Here is a 20,383-nt window from a genome sequence, read left to right on the forward strand (position 1 = left end):
AAGACTTTTTAATCGTATTTAGGAATGGCAGTAATATACAACCACAAATCTATTCTCCTCAGATTTTAATAGTCATTCTAGACAGTCAGAAGAAATGGCTGAAGTGCAAGACCTCTTGTTTTACTATCTAATCTACTACTGTTTTTCTATGCTGACAGGTTCAACATTGCTTTGGCCCATCACTGCTTGGGTCTGACAAAGGTCACCGAGAAGCAGCAAATTTGGCAGGAAATGGGTATTAACTCTGAGGGTCAGAATCAAAGTACATTAATTTTATTGAGTTCCATTAGTGTTTCTGTAAAAGCAGTGCTTTCTCATTGCCATTTCTGTGAAAGCAAAGGATCTGCTCAACGTGAACTGATTCCAAAGATTTTTGCACATTACTCCTGAACAGCTGGGCCTAAAAGATCTATCACAGCACTAAAACAAGCAGAAAGGGATGAGGTACTACGTGTTCTTCACCATTGCTCCTAAAAAGTGTACTATTTGACTCAATCTTAAACACAGAGCAAGAAGCCCCTTCAGATTTTTGAATGAAAGTCTGCAGTAAAAAAGCCTCATCCACAAAGAAATTATTTCATCTCTCATATAGCTGTCAAAGACCATTGCACTAAAAGAAAGAATAGTGCCCTGTTTGGGACAGAATATATCTATTCAAAGGGAAATTCCTTCAGTTATTTACCTTCACTAGCCATTGAGGTCCACCTTTTGCATCAGATCTTGCCTGACTCCCATGTTCCAAGTAGCATCTCATTGCATGAGGGTTCATGCAGTGGTATGTGTTATGATTAAAGGTATTAATGTCCAGCCTTTTGTGTCACTAGCTGGCAGTATTAATTGGCTGCACAAGCTACAGGACATGAGGTTTCACTCATTCTCTCACTCACTTTTAATACAATTAGCTAGAAAAATTTATTTTTCCTCTATCCTTTTTGGGGGTCATTTGATGAAAAACACTTCAGGAAATGCGTTAGCTCCTAGCTAGAGCCTGACTCAGGACCCCACATAACAGTGGCCCCGTTTTACCTGAGGCAATCCTTTTCACAACAGCAATACTAAACAAACACTATCAGTGATAATTTCTTGTTGACAAAAAAACAAAAAAAGGAGTGAGAAAGGAAGAAAATATGAACACACAAATACATAACTGAAATTACTAGAATTTGTGCTCTAGCCCTTCATAATTTTAGGAACACTGCCATCTACTGAGGATGTGTCTCTCATACAACTCAGCCCTAGAGCCAACTCCAATAGCTTCTTGATGACTCTCTCATCCAATTAACCGTTCTACTTGTTCCTCAGAAATTAATTACTGTAATTAACAAAATTTCAGTAGCTGCTGATTCGTTTGCACTACACAGAGTTTAGATATGCCAGCAGTTAGTTGCACTCCCACCTTCCATAGCTCTGGATGAACAATCTGGTTTTATTTCAATCCCTCCCTATGTACTTTAACCATATTCAAGCACTTCAGATCAGATAGCAGATACAATATAGGCAATATACTCATTCAGAGCCGGCATGTGTATGGCAGGTTTGGTAAAGTAAAGCAGATTCTAAGCTGCTTTGAAAGTTTATGGACTGTTAGGCATAACAAAGAGCCAGACTGTTCTGGTTGTTAGGTCCATTAGCAATCTTTAAAACAATTTTTGAGGGACTTCTACACTTGTGCCTTTGCAGTAAGTATTCTGGGGCCAACTTAAAGAAACACTCAAAAACTTAAAGAAACTAAGAAACACTTAGTCAAACTGATAGCCAAGAGACTTTGCTGTTCTTATCTCTGTTGACTCAGTGATATTTGTATTGTTCCTCCTACCAGTGTTCTAGGTGAATTTTAGTACTTCCACATATTTGACGAGTAAGCAATTCTTGGAAATGAAGATACAGAAAAGTAGTGGACACTGTTTAGATGGCACTTTGATATGCTCAGACTCACCTGAGAGTGTCCCTCTTTGTACAGCTTTGGCAGCAACCTCACCATAACACAGACAGCACCTGGGTGCACAATGGCACAGTCTCCCATTTCCCACCTGCAGGTAAAAGACGCATAAGACTTATCATCATAATTATCATTAACAGCAAAGAGGGTCCAACAATGTTCCAGCAGAATACAGCATTAAATTCTTCTAGCAGTAACCACGCTCAGCATTTGAAACTGAGCAAGCAATACATATGACCTGGAACAGCTGGAAGACTCCAGAGCATAAACAAAGGCAGGACATAACCTGCTTGTGAGCTCACATCTCAGGGACCTGCATATTGAAACATGTGCAGCTGCCTCTTTAAACGAACTTTGCCTTTGAAGGTACTTGCAATACAGATAACGGCCAACCAGAGGCATCTCTCAGATGCATCAACCCAGAACTAGTGTTATATTTTCTATTTTCAAGCAGTTTGTAACGTACTTTCAAACCATAATAGCAATAAGCAAAGGTGAAGCAGTCTTGATGAAACCAGTATGCCACTCTGCCCCCTTCCAACACCAGAATCTGCCTAAGCTACAACAATAAAAGAAAGTTAAATATCTGTGCTTCCCCACCAGTTTTCATTTTTGCCATGTATCACCTTTGTACATTCAGGCACTGGGAGATATTGAGGCATCAGAGTTATGACAGAGATGATCTCCTTACACCATGATGCTGGCCAGAGGTCAGATATATCTCAAAGATGAAGCCACCCCATAGCAATAACTCTAGTTTAGGCACTGCGGGCTTGTTATGTTCAGAGTATAATCAGCATTTCTGAGTGCACCTCTGAAGTGGAGTTGTGATGTGCACTGTCAGAAACATCTGTCTCAAATAGATCTCATGAGAAAAGCAAAGGCAACATCTAACAGCCACGATTAGACCAAAAAAATGAAGCGCAATATGCTTTATGGACTGTATAAAACAAAGGGTACAAGTAAAAGAGTGAGCATTAAAAAAAAAGCTTATAAAAGGTACCTAAAGGAGGGCAAAAAGGCCGTAATTAACATTTTAGTCAGTTCCAAAAAGCATCATCTGGTACATCAGAGCAGTGAGTAATGTGTAGTACACTGCCACACAGTGACAAAGAATTTTTACTGCACCCTCAAGAGAGATTTTTTAAAAAAAATTGTTCATTCGCAATATTTTCTGTCTAATGAATCAAAATCAGATCTGATCTAAATATTTACTGCAGCAGCGGCTCCAGTGTGGAAATATACACCTGTACTCGACACAAATGTGAGTTTTTTAATGTCAAACAAGAAAAAGCTACACACTGAAAATACATTCTCTCCCCGTCCCTCCGAAAAAACCCTAACCACCTTTAAAAGAAAAATCCAGGTCCACTAGTACCAATAGATGGAAATTTCAGCCTGTTTTCATGCTGCAGCTCCTCAGAGCAAGTTATTTTTAGCCAAAGCCACTGTATTCAAGAACTGAGTTCAAATTTCCATCTCTAGCACTGTACAAATACATCACCTGGCAGTGTATCCGGTTCTCCAAACACACAGCAACCTTCTTAAAGACTTAGTCACTGAAGAAATATGGTTACCTCTGAACCTTACAATTTTTCTTTCCTGTAGAGAATTTTTTTTATAACCCATATGATATGGAGTAAAGGTAGAATGTGAGCTAACAAAAGGTGAGTATCAGAAGACAATAACAGAAAGTGATCCTTTAAAAAATAAATCAGATCATGAAATGGTGAAGACATTGTCATAACTACAAGGAGATGTTTTCTTATTTTTGAGCACTGCCTGACAGGTTTAGCACACTCCAGTACTGTTCAGAAGGAATAAAAAAGGAGGAAAATCAGAGTCCCTGACCAGCAATGAACTACACCTCAACTTCCTGCCAGCACTGTGCACTCACTCCCCTCTAAGAATATTATATACACCTTATCTCCAGCCTTCTCTGTGGTTTTCTAAGAGGCCCTCACTTTCTGGCTTGCCTTAGTATAAAAGTTGTCTCCATGTACCAACTACTCACTCCTGCAAATATCCCATCTCTCGCAATCCTGCCTCAGGCCTATCCAGTCAGGCCCCTGATTCCACTTCATCTACCCTACCAGTATCATGGTGTGAATCCCAGATCTGCTCTGCACTGGCTGCTACTTAAAAATAAGACACATAGAAGGATCTGGGGACAAAATGAGATGCCACAAAGAGCCTAAAGAGCCATTAGAGCAGTGAGTCTGTGGTAACAGCAGCTGCAGCAGTCGTTCTGCTAAAAGGGCTTCTGTCCCAAAGCCTCAGTTAACACTGCTTGCAGCAAGCCATCTCCAATTACCAGGAGCAAAAGGAAAAACAGAGACTCTCCCATCTGTCATGGAAGGGGTTTCAAAAATTACCACAGGAGCAGAGGGCTGTATTTCAAATGGGAATGAAAGGGTTGATTCCCCCATGGCCCAGCAGCTTGCAGCCTCATTGACCACCTGACAGTGTAAGGAGCTAGAATATTATCCAGTTAAAATGCTGTTTTTCCCTGTGTCTCAGTCACAGGGTCCTGTAGGGTCACCTCTTTTCCACCTTTTTAGAGATGTTAAAATAGATGTTGCAGGATAGGGCATCACAGACCACCTACACTGACTGCATTCAAGTTCCTCCTTTCAAGCTGCATAGTCCCAGGCTGAAGCCTTCTTCAGGAGGAAGTGTGAGCGTGGCACACAGCTAAGAGGAAGCTGCATCAGGGGAACTACAGGCTTGGAGGAACTCTGAGAACTTGATTTCTCATTTTTATTTTCATGAAATATACTGCTGGGAAAGGATACATGTTGTGTGGCCTACAGGCTACGGGCTTCTCAGAATCACCACCGTCTACACACTCTGCACATTGACCCACATTCTCCCAGACGCGGTTAGGAAGATCTACTTTGAAAACAGTATTCATTCCTCCTGAGCCACTGAGTCTTCTCCCCAGTACTGAGTATCTAACCAGAAGCTTCCAGTGTAATTCAAAGTGTGGTGATAGGGCGCAAACATGTCCAAGACTATTTTAAAATCTTCACGCGAGAAGCAAAGAAATCTACTGCAGGTTTTTCTAGTTGCTTCAAACAAGTATGAATGTGACCAGAAATACTCAACCTGCCTCAGCACGCAGGGAACAAAAGTTCTGCTCGCTATGACTGGTAGACCTAATAACTTGGGCTTTAAACCTGGAAGAAGTATTCCCTTACTGTGGAATAACCAACAGTAAGGGCTGAAGGAATCTGACAGTGCCTAAACTTCGCCTTTTTAAGCATATCTCAAATCAGAAGCATTTTTGAGAAAAGGACTGAGAGATTCATGATAAACCTACAGACACATGAAGGGGTAGAAGATCTCACAAGTTATGAAATGCAAGTTATTCAGAATTGATTCACAGCTGACAGCTACTTTGATTCCTGGAGTAGTCTTTCCTTCCTGCAAAGGATATGTATTTTTATATAATCCTTCATTGTATGAGGAGGCAGCATTATTAGTCCTTTTCCAATTTTATTTCAGCTGTATGAGTAAATGAAGAAGAGTGTGTGTCTCTCCACACGTGTGCTTGGACACACATGCATGGGGGTGGATTTAAAATAACTTAAAATAGTTTGGTTTTGGTTGGTTTTTTTAATGTATCAGGTGACTGGAAACAGATTTCCCCATAACTGAAAAAGTAAACATGTATTGGAGTAGATTCAAGTAAAGACTAAACACAAGCTTCAAGTCCTAGCAACCTTTCTTTAGAGTCTAGTCCTGCTGCCACATTGCATGCGTGAGAACCTTCAGCAGAAACTCTGCAACCCTCTGCTCCACTGAACACTTATGTGCCCCAGTGTTTGTCACAAGTTATCTTTCAAAACCAGGTGATTTCTGCTCTCTGGAGGCCTGGGAGCTGGGACTGTGGCACTAATTTGTTTGTTCTAGGTGGGTTATATCACACCTTGTATCTCAGTTTACTACCATATAAAATGCAGGTACCAGTCTTACTATTATATTTCCCGTAGTAAATAAAGACTTACTTCTCTTCAGGGTTTCCCCACAGCCTATAGTCAGGGGCAGGTAATCTGTTGCCTGGTATTTTGAAAGCAACAGGATGCTCTTCTTGAGCTTGGAGTCCATTCTGATCACCTCTTGATGCCTCTACCATCTCTGGCTTTCTCTCCTTGAAGTAGCTCTCCAGATGGAGGGTTCCTTTGACCATCTGATCAAGAAAATTCAGAATCCATATGCAGTTTTTTAACCACATTGGGAAAGGTTCTGAAGAGCAGAAAGCTGCATCCAAGAATTCTGCAAATGTCCTTGTCTTCTCAAGGCTCAGAGGGATTTGCCGTTCATCTTGTGTCCAGAAGCATCCAAGTGACCCAAGGTCTTCTGCCATTTTTTCAAAGAGACCATTCCTCTTGAAGAAGTTGCTATTGACAGGGTCCAGGTGCAGGGCTGCTGTTATTCCCTGAAGTGTGTAGAAAACAAGCTCCAGTATGCAATTCTGTCCAACTGCCGCCCACAGCCCAGATGGAGGGTCCTGCAATGCACCTTCCATGTCCGAGAGGAGAGACAGGAGTCCATTGAATCCACTGCAGGTTCTGAAAGCTGAATGGCTCTTGGGACTCTCCAGTATCCTCAGAAGTGACTACAAATGTTGGGAAGAAAGGCACTTAAACCAAACAAGCTGAAAACAAATAAGCTTTAGAATATTTTAAAATTCCAAGTTTGTACCAAAATTCTTTCATTGAAATTTCACTCTTGGAAGAAAAAAAAAAAAAAGGTTGATCAAAGAAAGCTCAGCCTTGCATAACTTTTCTTCTCCTCCTCCTCTCCCCCATATACCTAATGAGTCAAACAACCAAGATTTGAATGCATCCTCAGGAGCAACCCATGGAGTCAGCCTGACAGGATGGGAATAGTGCTCACAGGAATAAGGAAAGAAATCAAATTTCCTGCTTATATATCCTTGTCAGTTTGGCCAGAGGTACTGTTTCAAACTTTTGACTATTCTTTTTTCACTCATTTCAGACTCTAATGAAATCTGCCTTTGTCTTAAATAAATGAAAGCAGAGATTCAATAGTAAATAACCTCATCTAGAAACTGAGAAGGCAGCACAGCTCTTCATAGGCAAGTCTTCCTACAGCCCTGAGTACACAAGAGAAGCTACACTAGACTTTTGCCTACATGACTGGAAAAAAAATAAGCTGCAACATAGGATGGCCCAAAGAATACTGCAAGCAGCAGGCTCTCCTCAGTGAGAAAGGCAATAGTAATTCCCTTTCTCAGCAGAAGTGTTTTTAAAGTTTGCACAACACTGTGGAGGAAAAAAAAGCCATAAAGAGGCAGATCCCAAGATAATGAAGTCATTAGACTTTCTCTAACTTCAATGGGCTTAAAGCAGGTTGTAAGTGAATGCCACTTGACAGTGTTAGTGTACATAGAATCCAACCTATATCACTTGTAAATTCTGAATGCTCTGGGCTTGTCATCTTAAAACAAATCTAGAAAACTTATTAAGAGTTGTAGTGGTGAAAGTAAAGGACACAGTCTACTGTATTTGAATGTAATTCATCCCAAGTTTTTGGGATGTTGCACAATTCATTTTGTAAATATGATGCTCTTTCAAGCACCAGGGAACCTTCAAATTTGAGGCTGTTTCTTTTCACATTGGAAAGGGTTAATTTTACATATAAAGTTTCCCAACAGATATCCAGTGAAAGAGGTTCACTTGATAACCTGCTGAAAAGAGGAACAGTTACTAATATAAATATATCTCCCTGTAACAGGATCTAGTACTGCGAGAAAGAGTTGCCAGAACTGAAGGGGGAGGGGAACTCTATTACTGTCATTCAATTCTGTATGATAATGTATCAAACCAGGCAGAGACTTCTGAACAGGGAGTAAATTTAATAACTCAGAGTTGAAGTTCTCAGGATGGCTTTAACACATTTCAGAGAAGGTCAACAGTAACCAGATTTCCTCCAGCTCTAACTCAGTTAGAATTTAATCGCCCATGAGTTAGTATTCCTCTGACTTGAATCTATAAAACTGATGTCTGCTGGAAACCCCCTAACTCGGTTAAAGTTAACAGAATTTATTTCACATTCCATTATTTGTTATTCCTCATAATTGTCCACGTGTCACGCTGGAATATGGCAGTGCTAATTACATTTGGGCTCAGGCTTTAACAACTAAATATATATTAGCAAATCAATCTGAATTTGTGTGTAACACAATCACACTCCCAATGGATGTAGATAATAAATTCATTTGCTTACATTATGTTTTAATACAGTTATCATTTGTCAGAATTAGAGACTGAAGCTGCATTTATTTTCATATTAGTTTCGGCACCATACTCAACTTTTCCACAAATACTGTTAAAGTTTACTGTTTCAAATCAAACCTATAAACTTTGTCACATTTTATCTTAAAGTAACATGGTTCTTTTATTGCAGAAGCAGCTACTATGTTGTGCTGAAGGGTGAATTCAGTTCACATTTATTAGAGAAGGTAGAATGAAACTTGAAATCAGTGCTGACAACACACATCAAATTGAAAAGCACCAATGATCTAAACCAAAGCACACCGATTCTTTCCCCTGCTTCATTGATTATGGATCAGATCCTCTATAAACACAACAGAGACTATGAATAGCCCTAATTTCTTCCTTCAAACATTTGTAAGACTCCTCCTTTCCATCACCTCACATATCTTTTTCTCTGACGCTGGTGTATGCAAGAGACGACAGAATTAGGGACAGCAAAGTTTCAACCTTGGAAACTCACCAGAATCACACTGTTCATCTCACATCTACCCTGCCCCCCTCAATCTTACTCTGTTACCTCTTCTCACATCCTCCCTCCACATCTCCTCCTCTTTCATTCACATTTGTTTCTCCCTTCTCTATGACATTACATAGAACTGCTTATACAGCTGTGGCCTTTCCCATTTCCATTTCTCCGTCCTGCATTACTATAAGTCTTCAAAATACTTCACAATCTGATAATGAGTGAAGGCATTGCTAAAAATCAAAGTGCCCAATTTACCAGAATCAAAACCTGAACCATGACTGCTCTTTTTTTTTTCTTTCCCTCCCTGCACTTACTTTCTTGGTAAAAACACAGTGCTAGAGATAAGATTAAAAGCAACTTGCCTCGAACCAAGCAGTTTCCAAGAAAACCACCACCAAGTGGGAAGCCACATGAATTACCTTCAGCAGATCTAGTTTCAGCTGTAGTTCCCCTTGAGTAGAAGAACAGAGGGCCCCAATAATAATGCTCATATATTCTTCATAGTTGATGACTGACAGCTGCTCCAAGATGCTGAGGGTAGCACTTCTGTAGCACTCATCATCCAAAAATATCTTGATATATGGCACCATTCCATAGTCCTTCAGAACAACTGGGGACAAAAACGGTATCATTTGTTACTTAAACTATCCTTTACTCGTAGTATTCACAGACAGATTTTCAGTGTTGGTGTGAAGTGCCACATTTCTACAAATACAGCAGGAGAGGCAAGAAGAAGAGCTGGTTAAGCTAAAGACGACGCAAACTGAGTGGCACAAGAACCACTAGGGATAAAATGACTGGATGACCATGGTTTCTAATCATCAGAGATGATAGCTTCCCAATCCAATCATGAATGAAAAGAAAAGATGTTTAGTCTTTAAGCTGAAAAGATTAAACATCTCTTTAGTTTATGATGGGGACTGTGACAATATATTTGCACTGTGTAAGATGCTGCAAACTGGATGATTCTAGGCTTCAAGAGTGAATTGAGTGGATTCCAGTATTCAGAAGAGTTCATATCTGTATCACTGTGTTCCACAAGATTCCCCACATGTAGGTATGCCAATACTCAATGTGTGAGTGTTACTCAAAAGGCATCTGATCTCAAAGATTTCATTTAAGTAACAGATACAATTGAACAAAATCTGGATAAAAAATACACAAAAAAACTCTCAAACACAGTTTTGTATTCCACAAGGTAAGTTTGTGTTTTCTGTATAAACACTTCAGGAGTATCCACATGGATGAGGGAAGCAAGGTGACTACTGTGACAAATGTCATTATGCAGGATGAGAATATGTTTGCCACATTTCTAGGTTTTTTCCTTCCACTTCTCACTGAAGCACAAAAGGCAGAAAATTTGTTGGTGCTCCTTGAGAGGCATCATGGCCACTTACCACCAATTATCACATATGCCATTTCTTACCAGTGTTCCTCACAGACCCCACTGTAAGAGCAGCCACCATCTTCAGCATCACAGCATTTAATTCTTTCTCAGTGCCTTCTTCTAGACCAGGCAGATGGGTTCCAGCTGTCGGTATATTAAAAGTTGTCATACAATTTATATAGGACATGGTTAACTGTAGCTAAAGTATATTAAACTAAAAATGAAAACCAGCTCTCTAGCAAATTCTACTTTTCTCTTACATTTACTTATAGTCCTTGAACCTTAAAATGAGCAACAAAATACAGGGCATCGTCTAGTCATCAGGGTCTAGCCTGGGATTGGAAAACACAGCTATGATGCTATGCTCTGCAGCCTAGATCTCCTGCATAACTGGCAATACTGGTAACAGTGGTGTTTCCACTTCCCAGCTGATGTAGAGTTACCTTTTCAGTAATACCTAGTAGGAACACTCACAGATAATAGAACATTACGGATTATGATCTATGAGGTGGAAGAATATTACAGCAACAGGGAGTACTTAAATATCTAAACTAAAAGTAAAGAGCAGAAACCCCCTGCGTGTTCAAAGGCAAACATTTCCAGGATCAGACAATGTAAGGCAGGTTATTTTTAGATCTAAAAGTCTTGGCATTCAGAGGCTAAATTTCTGGAAACCAAAAGGAGGGAAGCAGTGATCACTTTCCATAGTGTCTTCCCACCTGTACCTTATCACCTGTGTGCCTAAATTTACCAATTATATACCCATTCAATCATTCTATAAAATTCAGATTATCAAGTGATCTAAAGCCGTGAAAATAGTGTGGAGACAGAAGAAAACCCCTATGCACCAGCTGATAACCAGAAGGTAAGTTTTCAAGAAACCTGGTATTTATCTTGACAATCCTTATCTATGCAGTCTTGTACAAAACTCTAGCTCTCTGATATCAAGAGCACAAATCTAAGTGTCCTTGCAGGTAATGGGTGTCTGCACTCTGGAACTTCTGTTGCAATTCATATTCTTTCTGATGCTTGGAATAAGTGTGTATAAATAATTTGATTGTGCTTGCTGTATCAGAAGTTATACTTGGTACTTTGGGTCCCTCCTTCACTAAATGACTATTGCACTGAAATTTAAAGGCATTTCCCAATTTATACAGCACAGAAAATGTCATCGTGTACTTTTCTTTCTTTAAAATAGTAGCCATAAACTCTGAAATGTGTGTTTGTCCCCTAAGTCATCTGTACCCCACAGTTATCACACCAGGATGTGATAACTTGAAAGGTTTTCATAATAGGAGATAGCTATATCAGATGACAATGGGTGGTAGTAATTGTGAGTAATATATAGCCAAAATTCACAAAACTGCTTTCTATCATCCATCCTCAGACTTGGATGGGCATACACTCTGCTAGATGAAACACTGGCTGGATGGCTGAGCTGAGAGTGTGGTGGTGGATGGAGTTAAATACTAGTTGGTCACTAGTGGTATGCCCCAGGGCTCAGTATTGGTGCCGCTCTTGTTTAATACATTTATCAGTTATTTGGATGAGGGGATCAAGCGCACCCTCAGTGACTTTGCAGATGACACCAAGTTAGGTGGGAGTTTTGATCTGCTTGAGGATAGGAAGGCTCCTCAGAGGGACCTGGACAGGCTAGACTGATGGGCTGAGGACAATTATGAGCTTCAAAAAGGCCAAGTGCCAAGTCCTGCACTTGGGTAACCACAACCCTATGCAGTGCTGCAGGTTTGGGGAAGAGTAGCTGAAAAGCTGCCAGGCAGAAAATGACCTGGGGGTACTGCTAACAGCCAGTTGAACATGAGCCAGCAGTGTGCCCAGGTGGCCAAGAAGGCCAATGGCATCCTGGCCTGCATCAGGAATAGTGTAACCAGCAGGACAAGAGAAGTGATTGTCCCACTGTACTCAGCACTGGTGAGACCACACCTTGAGTACTGTGTTCCATTTTGGGTGCTGCAGCATAAGAAAGACATTGAGGTGCTGGAGATGGTCCAAAGGGTTAACAAAGCTGGTGGAGGGTCTTGAGAATAAGTCTTATGAGGAGCTGCTGAGGGACTTGGGGTTGTTTAGTCTGAAGAAAAGCAGGCTCATGGGAAAACTTATTGCTCTCTACAACTGCCTGAAAGGTTGTAGAGAGGTGGGTGTGAGTCTCTTCACACAAGTTACAACTGACAGGACATGAAGAAATGGTCTCAAGTTATGCCAGGGGAGGTTTAGGTTAAACATTAGGAAAAACTTCTACACTGAAAGGGTTATCAAAGACTGGAACAGGTTGCCCAAGGAAGTGGTTGAATCACCATCCTTGGATGTATTTAGGAGCTGTCTAGATATGGTGCTCAGGGACGCGGTTTAGAAGTGGGCCTGGTAGAGTCAGTTAACAGTTGGACTTGATGTTAAAGGTCCTTTCCAACCATAATGATTCCATGATTCAACATTCTTTTCAAAGGAACTATGCACTGTGGGAAAACTCTCCCTCTACTTTCAAGATGATATCCTGGAGAACCCCAAATTGAGACCTGATTAAAAGTGTGGGCTGAATGATACTCTTCAAAATAATTCATTGTACACAGGTGAAAGATAGCCCAGAACTGTTTAGGCTACTGAACAGAATAATAAACAGCTAAGCTTACAGAGAGGACCCAGATTAGCATATCACAGACTCAGGCCACCTGGCTTGCAGAAAAAATCTAGCTACTCAGTAAGTAAAATGTACAAACTGACTGTAGAAAGAGATTCATTCATTCCTATTGATCTGCCTCCTTCAACAGTCATTATGAATGACATTAAGATGTACCTGACTTCCTCAGGATCTTGGCTTGCTTCCTCAAAAGTGCCAGCAGTAGGCCTAAGAGCCCAGAATCACGGAATATGTCGCTGAATAACAGGTCCTTCTTAGTCATGCTGAGAAGGCACCGGAGAGCTGTTAAGGTGCAGAATGGCACTATGTTTTCCTTTATCAAATACTGAACTTTCTTCAAAATTTCATGGGGGATATAGGACAGGTCTAGTACTATGGACTCTACCAGTCTGAAGAACTGGACCTGGACTGGGTGTGGTTTGAAACAGATTATGTCAGTAAATTGGTTGATAGGTTGTAGTGTCCATTCCAGAAGAAAGAAGTTCACTGTGTCCCAGGCCCATATGGTACCAATTGCTGCCAAGACTCTTCCACACAGGTGCTGATCATTGCTTCTCTGGAAAACAGACTGCAACACCTGAAAAGCCTGGAGATTTTTCACTGTCATTCCTGTAGGATAAAACCAGGTGAGATCATTTTTACAGCAATGCTATGTAAGACTGCAAGCACCATAACTATAATGGTAAATCATGTCTGAGAGTGGAAATAGGAGTCACAGACACGAGGGATGTGACTGGGAGGCACGTCCTCAACCTGGGATCAAACTCTGCTGCTGACGTGGTCAGTTTGGTTTGATGTAGGTAGCATTCAGGCTCCTGTAGCGTTAAGCACATAGACCAGAAGATGCCATCTCATACTACTTCCTCCAACTTAAGACACATAATGAATAGAGCTTCATTTTTCTATGACCCACCTACATAGCCACATATATATATATATACACACTGTACCAGAAGACCGTGTTTGTTCAAAATCAAAATGTGGTAATTGTGGGTGTACAATACTGCCAGAAACTTTCAGTTCAGTTTTTCCACATGTTGTAAGGCAAGTCAGCATGTCCAAGATCTCATCCAGATAGGGGTTTCCTTCGTTTTGCTGCAACCCCTCACATCTAGGAAGAAAAGTTGAGACAGTCATATGTTCATGCCTTAGTAATACAAACATTTTGGATATATCACCAGGTACTGAGCACACAGAAGTTACCAATTTTGCTTCCTTCCCAGTCTATTTTACTGACTTTTTGTCTTATTTCTGACTTTAACCATCCTACAAACAGTAACTCTACACCATGGTGACACATTCTGAATCAGAACAAAACTTACAAACTGATGAAGAATATCGAAGTGGCACTGTAAGAGACTTCTGAAGAAAAGGAAGATAAACACTGGAATTTAGTCCAGTTACGTGTACTTTAAAGGAAGAAAAAATAATTTAATTATCTTCAAAAGAATGCCTGCTTTGTGGAGATAAATTTTAAATTTTGTGAGACATAAAAAAATTAAAACAGAAACTTCACATGGAAAGGTAGGCAAGTGGTTAGCAAAGTAGGGGACTTGCTAACTGAGATGAATAACAGAAAAATCTCAGCCCTTAGAAAGGGAAATATATTGTATCACCTGAGCTTTGTGAATCAAAGTAGAAACATGCCATCTTTAAGTAAGGAAATAGTTTGAACTGTAACCCCACATTCACCATAGTTCAGACCGAAGTGAGAGTCTCTCAAAGGGCAGAGAGCTGCTTATCATATCTTCCTATTCTGTACTGCTTAGAGGGTGTCAGTTCTTAAGAAAAACTGCAGTATTTGGGCATAGGTTCGTGGCAGTGAAATAGACTGACACTAGAAGTTACGGAAATCTCTCAGAAGAGATCAAAACAAATATTTACTGCTTTAAACTAAGCAAGACAAAAAATAGGCAAGGGCAAATGTTAGTGTCTGTTTTGGCATTAAAAAAAAAAATGCGGTCAACAGGATTCTCTTTACCTGAAGAAGAAATTCCAAGCATCAGAGAAGAGGAAAACTGGCCACAGAAAACATTCAGGAGAAGTTCTGTTTACTCCCTTCTGCCAGTATAGACTGGGAAGGGAGAGTAATTTGAAGCCTTGAGCACCTGTATGCTATTTCTGTGTCTCCAGTTTAGTTACATCAGTTAAAAAGGATGGGGGCAGTCATAGCCATGACTGATAAAATTCAGGTGTTTCTGCCCTTATATGGATAGAATCTAATCAGAAATATCCATCTCAACAAAGCTTGTTTATAAGAGAAAGCCAGACAATCTATGGCAGCTAAAGAAAACACTGCCAGAAAAAGTGACATAACTTTTTCCAGTTATAGGTCAATAATTTTGTACCAACCATAAGTTATCAGAAATAATACTCACCTATGGATACCTTTGGATTCATGATTCAAATGACAATCCTCTAGATCCAAACTATAAAACACCCCTTCTCAGACTAACATATTGGTCAGGGAAGTTTTTGCAAGTGTTGGAGAAAGTGTACAAGAAAAGGCAAAGCCAGAATGGAAACAACAACAGACTGAGAACATCCAGAAGTGATGATATTATGATATTAAAGGCAGCCAGAACAAAGTGCTTCTGGAGAAGTGGCATTGTACTGTTTTGCCATAGCAAAATCAGAACCTGGTTAGATAATGCAAGGAGACAAGAAGAGTAAAAGTTTCTACTTTGTACTTTTGATTAGGTTAACTAGTGGGGATTTGTCCTGTTATTCAACTTAGTTCTGAAGAACTTAACCATTTTTGATAAGTTTGGGTGGGTTCTCTTTGTTTTCTGCACAGCAAGGAGATCTGCATTCCCTCCTTAGCTGACGGTATTCCCAGGTTAAGCATTCCCCTCAGCTGAGGTAAGTGTCTCTGACCTACATTTCCTCTAATACTAATTTGATGAAGAACCTTTGCCTTGTGTTCAGTCAGTCCCTACCCGACCTGTAGACCAACTTCTCCTGCAGTTACTTTCCACTACGGTTTCAGTAGGGGAGCTTATGTACTGCTTCCCTTCCTAAAACAGCAATGAAAGATGCGACATTGGAGTCTTTATTACTGGCTTTGCAACCACGCAGTATTACCTACACGATTCACATTTTAAAACGGCCAACCATGTGTTCTGGAAATGAAGTTTTACCATCCTCTACAAGCCCACTAAAAATCTCCCTACTTACCCGAGTAAAATTTTTAGCAGGAGTTGGTAGCCATCATTATTTTCAAACTCTGTTAATAACGCTGATGATATGGGATAGGAATCTTTCACAAAGCACAAGACAATACTAGCAGCTTCACACACATCACAAGCAGGTAGAGTATCAGCCAGTTGAAATAGATTCTGAATAGCTATTTTAATGCAGTCTACAGCTGTGGAGAAAAAAAAATGTAGCAGGGGTTTAAAAACTAACAGGCAAACAAGTACAAAGTTACTATAAAAAAATGAACAAGTTTGAAGTTACTGCCTAGTTAAAAAAGGAGCCAGTTAACTTTTTTTTTCCCCTAAGGAAGAAAAGACAGGAGGATATATGAACATCACACTCATCTCAGTCTACACGAAGAACACTGCTGCATTTAAAGTATGCATGCATTTCTTTGCTTAACCCCTAGAAGCTGATTCAGACTCAGGAATATAAACTTCCAACCCACCCACTTGGCAAAATGCATATACAGTGAATCCAGCTGTCTGAGCACAAGGTAAGCAGAGGCTGACATATTTCATTGTCTTGTACTAAGTCAAGTACACATTCTGCGCAGAGTTCACAGATTAATTCTTTGCTCAATGAGGAATATGTAATGGAATAGACACATTTTGCTCCGGCAACGAAGCCTAGTCTTTCTTGTCTAATCTGGTGGCCAGTACTTCCAGGACAGCTTCAAAATTTCTAAACAGTTCACTACTCTTAGAACTATTATTCCTCAGTCTTTCAGTCTCACCCAGGAAACCAAGCTTTTATTTAACTCCATGACAAGGAATACTGACAGTAAAGCGAGGATTGTAAGCATGGAAACTGAGACTCATGGCCTTTGCACTTATTAATAACAAAAAAACTCCTTAGTTTAATAAAGCCTAGGACTAAATTAGGATGTAACTCACCCAATCATGATGTTCTCCTAAAAGACACTGTTCCTCTGGCAGTGCCCTCAACCTTGTATTTAGAGCATGCATGAGCCTTAGGCTCACACATTGAGTCACACAACTTAAAAAAAATAATACATCTTGTCCTTGCCTAGTGTGATCAGGTGGGATTGGCTCTTGCCTGTGATTTTATTTTTCACATAGAAAAAGCTTCAGTTTCCAGATGGCTATCAGCACTAAATAAAGCTCCTATCTAGAAGGCCAGGAGCCCATGCTTTGCAGTTGACTGACTACAAGATGATGTAGAGAGAGAAAAAAAAAAATCTATCCCAGAGAAACTCTTGAGAATTCATTCTTAGTGGGACTATGAGGGAACGAGAAGCGAAATGAGGAAAGAAGCCTATTTATTAAACCAGACCTTGTAGGTACACAATGCTGTTTTTGGTCTGAGACTTTGAAATTGTTCGCAGCACATGGCCTGTAGGTACTTTCCATGAGTGGCTACACTGGTCCCAGAGGGAAGCAGTTGCTATAATTAATGACTGAAGCTTATCAGCTGCCAGAAGTTCCTCTACACCTTGTTCCTCTCTGTACATGTTGAGCATTATCTGAAAAGGAAACAAACATTAGCTACAATAAACACCTCCACAAATACCTGGGAGATGAAGAAAAATCTATAGGCCAGCAGTAACCCAGGCCAACCAGCTGAACACACCACCCACTGAAAACCAAAGCAGCACAGAACTCTGGGTGAGGTTCCTTCACAGTTCACAGTGGAGCATAGCACTACACTGTGAAAGCCCTCCCAAACATCTAAACACAACAGGAAATAAAAACTGAATGTTGTAAACCAAGTCTAAGCAAAGAAGAAAAGAACTAATTCATAGGTTGCTCCATCCATTAACAGTTTTGGGGAAGTTAACTGGGGGGGGACAGATAAAATTATAATATGACAACTGATGCCACGAGAAAGGATGCAGTGAAATAAACAAGTAAAACTACCACTAGGATATTCTTAATGGATTTTTTTCTCACTCACAAAGTCATGCTGTTTTGTTTAACAACAAAATAAGAGATATAGAGGTATATAGAGAGATAAGAGATAGAGGCATAATTTCAGATTGTCTTATACTGTTCCTGATGCATGTTCAACGGTTTTCAGTCCAAACTTACTCCTTTTTTAAGCCATTTGGATCAACAGCTCCAATTCAAAGCCTAAGTGAACCCCTGAGTACTCAGGGCAAATGAAATCCCAGAGACACATCTCACCTTCACAAGCATCTCCTGAGTTTGAGTGTCATTCTCACTTGCCTCTGCACCATCACTGGTTTTCTTCAGAGGGAAAGTAAAGAAAAGGTACAGGCACTGCAACAGAGCAGCTGGAAGGCCAGATCCAATGATGTTCCACATAGTTCTCTAAGTAAGGAAAATAAAAATTAGCCCCTCCAGAAGCTGAACATAGTTTCCTAATGTTTCTGTACAGGGTGCCATTAGGACAGATGAACCAGCTACTTGAGCATTTTATCCTTACAAGTGCTCTAGGGTACATAAGCATGGCAATCATGTATAGCATGGCTGTACAGATCCACTTAGCAGAAGCAAACACACTCACTGTGTGTTGCATAGCTGTTCACAGGACACCCTACAGTTATAGAACCCCAGAATGCTAAAAGAATGAGTTCTTCATTCCCTCCTTGACCCAGCATAACAGCAATTTAAGTATAATACTTTTGCTTTTGTCACCTATTGAATAACTGCACACACACTTCTAATTAGCCTTTATAAATGCAAGAGACTGTTTCTCAACACTTAGTTTCTTTCCATCTCCACTACAGCTGTGTACAACTTCCAGAGAAGTCCCAGTCTGCCTGCTCGGCACACAACAATCAAAACAGAAATCAGCAGCAAACTAAAAAGAGTGAGACTTGTGATATGAAGTTTTGTGAGCACGTGCTACAAAAAAGGTTTTATATCTGTGAAAACCACAAACCTCATCAGGAACTTCATGCTGTGACTAACTATATATCATTATATAGCACTCCTTATGACAGAGAACATGTCCACTAGAAACTGACGGTAAGATTTTATTTTCATGTATCTGAATAAGGATGAGACAAACCGCTCAACTCAATGTCAGGGATAAATGCACCTCTCACGTCCATCAGCGGGCTGTAGTGCTGTTGCCAGTCTGCATTCAGAATGGTTGTACAACTAGAGTTCGTGAAATGCTCCAAAGTGAGAGGCTATTACGATGGAACATCCAACCACTGCATTACCAGGCAGAGCCTTATTAGTCATCTTTTTGATATAAACACTAGAAAAAACAGCTGCTTGATGATCGAAACAAAAAGAGTATCTGAAACTACAAGTGCTTATTTCTCTCTTTTAGAAAAACTTGAACGATAAACCTTGTGGTGTGCCTTCTATCTGACTGTATACCCTGGGATGCTGAAGCACAAAGCATGGGGGATAACACAAACATTATGAGACTTAGGTGTTCCACTGCTGGGGTGGCTACCCAGCATCTACGAATTAAAAACAAAACAAAATAAACCCCACCCTCTGTAGTCATTTCTCTTACCAAGTCAGTCTGTGAGAGTAGATACACCGATTTCAGGAGCAAACGGCCATCTTCTGCTTCCCCTTTCTGTTGTAGAAATTGCTCCAAAGCCAGACGAGCTTCCTCTGTTACCACAAAAACAATGAATTTTAATTCCCTGATGAAAGATGAAATTCCTGCATTGATCCTCTCTTAACATAACTTAAAAATTTAATTAAATTACAGCAGCATGAGTCCACTGAAGAGAACAGGAGACCATATAAAGATTTTGATCCAGCATCAGGCTCAAGCCAATTCACGTAAACTGTGTGTTTCAAACCAACAGACTTCACTGGGAATACCAGCTCAGTTCCCAAAGTCTGCCAGCTGACCAGTACGAATGTACAACAGTCATCAGGAAAGCCGTGTGTGGCTAGCAGTATTTTTCTCATAAAAGAAGGGTCCTCAGAATATTGCACAGCCTACTTTTTTTAATGCATAGCTGCAGTATTATACATTTCCAGCTAAAAAAGCTCTGAAGCCAAGGTCAGGAGAGCATACAAGGACAAATCTTCAGTGCAATATCCAAAACCAGTTCTAGCTCACACCTACTAAGAGATCTGGCTTGCTATACTTGGCATTTTCCTGTTCCTCCTTTATTCCTCTCATGATAAGCACAGAGAACAACTGAATGGCAGCACATTTTCCCAGAATAAGTAGATCCAGTGGATACAGTGTGGGGTCATTACCTGCAGGTTTGCCATTGAGGTTCCTCTTAATTTCTTTGGTCAGAAGCTTGGAAACCTCACTGGCTAACAGCTGAATATTGGGGAATACGATTACTCCAGCAGATTGTTCCCAGGCCTGAAATCCAAGTGTAACTGTTAAGTCTTTCTGCTATGATATGTCTTTGGTAGATTGAAAAGTACTAATAAATATAAATAAACAAACAAAGCTAATATTCCCTGCAAACTCCCCTCCTCAGCCAGTGTAGTCCTTTAAGCAGTATTTGCCA

The 20,383-nt window shown here is 40.3% G+C and overlaps 1 protein-coding gene across 1 annotated transcript in view; it reads right to left on the reverse strand.

Moving 5' to 3' along the window:
- The window catches only part of WDFY4 (WDFY family member 4), a gene marked incomplete at its 3' end in the record, with an annotated part of 48,697 nt that overhangs the window by 23,837 nt on the left and 4,477 nt on the right, over window positions 1-20,383 (reverse strand). The window contains exons 2-12 of the mRNA XM_010179510.1: window positions 20,118-20,232; window positions 19,411-19,514; window positions 18,099-18,245; window positions 17,248-17,437; window positions 15,931-16,120; window positions 13,704-13,864; window positions 12,900-13,362; window positions 10,137-10,234; window positions 9,130-9,320; window positions 5,950-6,560; window positions 1,937-2,030 (exon numbers count right to left, since the gene is read on the reverse strand). Coding sequence (XP_010177812.1) covers window positions 1,937-2,030; window positions 5,950-6,560; window positions 9,130-9,320; window positions 10,137-10,234; window positions 12,900-13,362; window positions 13,704-13,864; window positions 15,931-16,120; window positions 17,248-17,437; window positions 18,099-18,245; window positions 19,411-19,514; window positions 20,118-20,232 — 2,364 coding nt within the window. The remainder of the gene's footprint in view (window positions 1-1,936; window positions 2,031-5,949; window positions 6,561-9,129; window positions 9,321-10,136; window positions 10,235-12,899; window positions 13,363-13,703; window positions 13,865-15,930; window positions 16,121-17,247; window positions 17,438-18,098; window positions 18,246-19,410; window positions 19,515-20,117; window positions 20,233-20,383) is intronic.

Source organism: Mesitornis unicolor, unplaced genomic scaffold, assembly GCF_000695765.1.
Source record: "Mesitornis unicolor isolate BGI_N332 unplaced genomic scaffold, ASM69576v1 scaffold1390, whole genome shotgun sequence".
NCBI lineage: Eukaryota > Metazoa > Chordata > Aves > Mesitornithiformes > Mesitornithidae > Mesitornis > Mesitornis unicolor.